Below are 685 nucleotides of genomic sequence, written 5' to 3'. Positions count from 1 at the left end.
TGGCTTCTGGAAACAAGTGAGAGAACAAAAGGTGAGGAGATGAGACGGGGCAAGAAGTTGAGTGTTGTCTTCCCTCCCTCATCCTCTGCCCAGAAAGTCCCCCTGACCTGTGCACAGAGCCAGAGGTGTGAGCAGGAAAGGAGCCCAGGCCATGCTGCAGACAGCCCAGAGCTGTGATCCTCAGGAGGGCACCCACAGGGTCAGCCCCTACACTGTCATTATAACTCCCAGCACCCAGTGGGGGCTGGTCTTTTTTACAAATGAGCTCCTCTCCCAGGGGCACTCACCTGGCCAGGTCTCAGCTGCTGAGTTGTTACAAATCAGTGACCACGTATCCATGGGACCCAAGACCCGGAGGCACACGTCGCCGCATCCTTGTTTTTCCAGCGTATGGCCTACAGCGCCCTCTAGTGTTCCTGAGAGGCATTGTCAATGCCAGCTGCGCTTCCGCAGGCCTTTCCCTGGTTGTAATGAGGAGCCCTGGGCATGGCCACAATGTAGGTTAGCGGAAAAGACTCAGGAAAAAGAAGTGATCATGAGCATTTTTTCATGTGCCTGTTGGCTGTATAAATGTCTTATTTTGAGAAGTATATCCTTTGCCCACTTTTTGATGGGGTTTTTTTTTCTTGTAAATTTGTTTGAGTTCTTTGTAGGTTCTGGATATTAGCCCCTTGTCAGAGGAGTA

General features: G+C 51.2%; 1 protein-coding gene across 1 annotated transcript in view; it reads right to left on the bottom strand.

The window, feature by feature from the left end:
- Positions 1-313: 313 nt before the first annotated feature.
- LOC105515509 (immunoglobulin omega chain-like) overlaps positions 314-685 on the bottom strand; it is an 8076-nt gene continuing 7704 nt past the window's right edge. Inside the window, exon 3 of the mRNA XM_011947339.1 lies at positions 314-480. Coding sequence (XP_011802729.1) covers positions 314-480 — 167 coding nt within the window. The remainder of the gene's footprint in view (positions 481-685) is intronic.

The sequence above is a fragment of the Colobus angolensis genome, unplaced genomic scaffold (genome assembly GCF_000951035.1).
Source record: "Colobus angolensis palliatus isolate OR3802 unplaced genomic scaffold, Cang.pa_1.0 Scaffold260, whole genome shotgun sequence".
Lineage (NCBI taxonomy): Eukaryota > Metazoa > Chordata > Mammalia > Primates > Cercopithecidae > Colobus > Colobus angolensis.
This window is presented reverse-complemented; position numbering and strand designations above follow the sequence as displayed.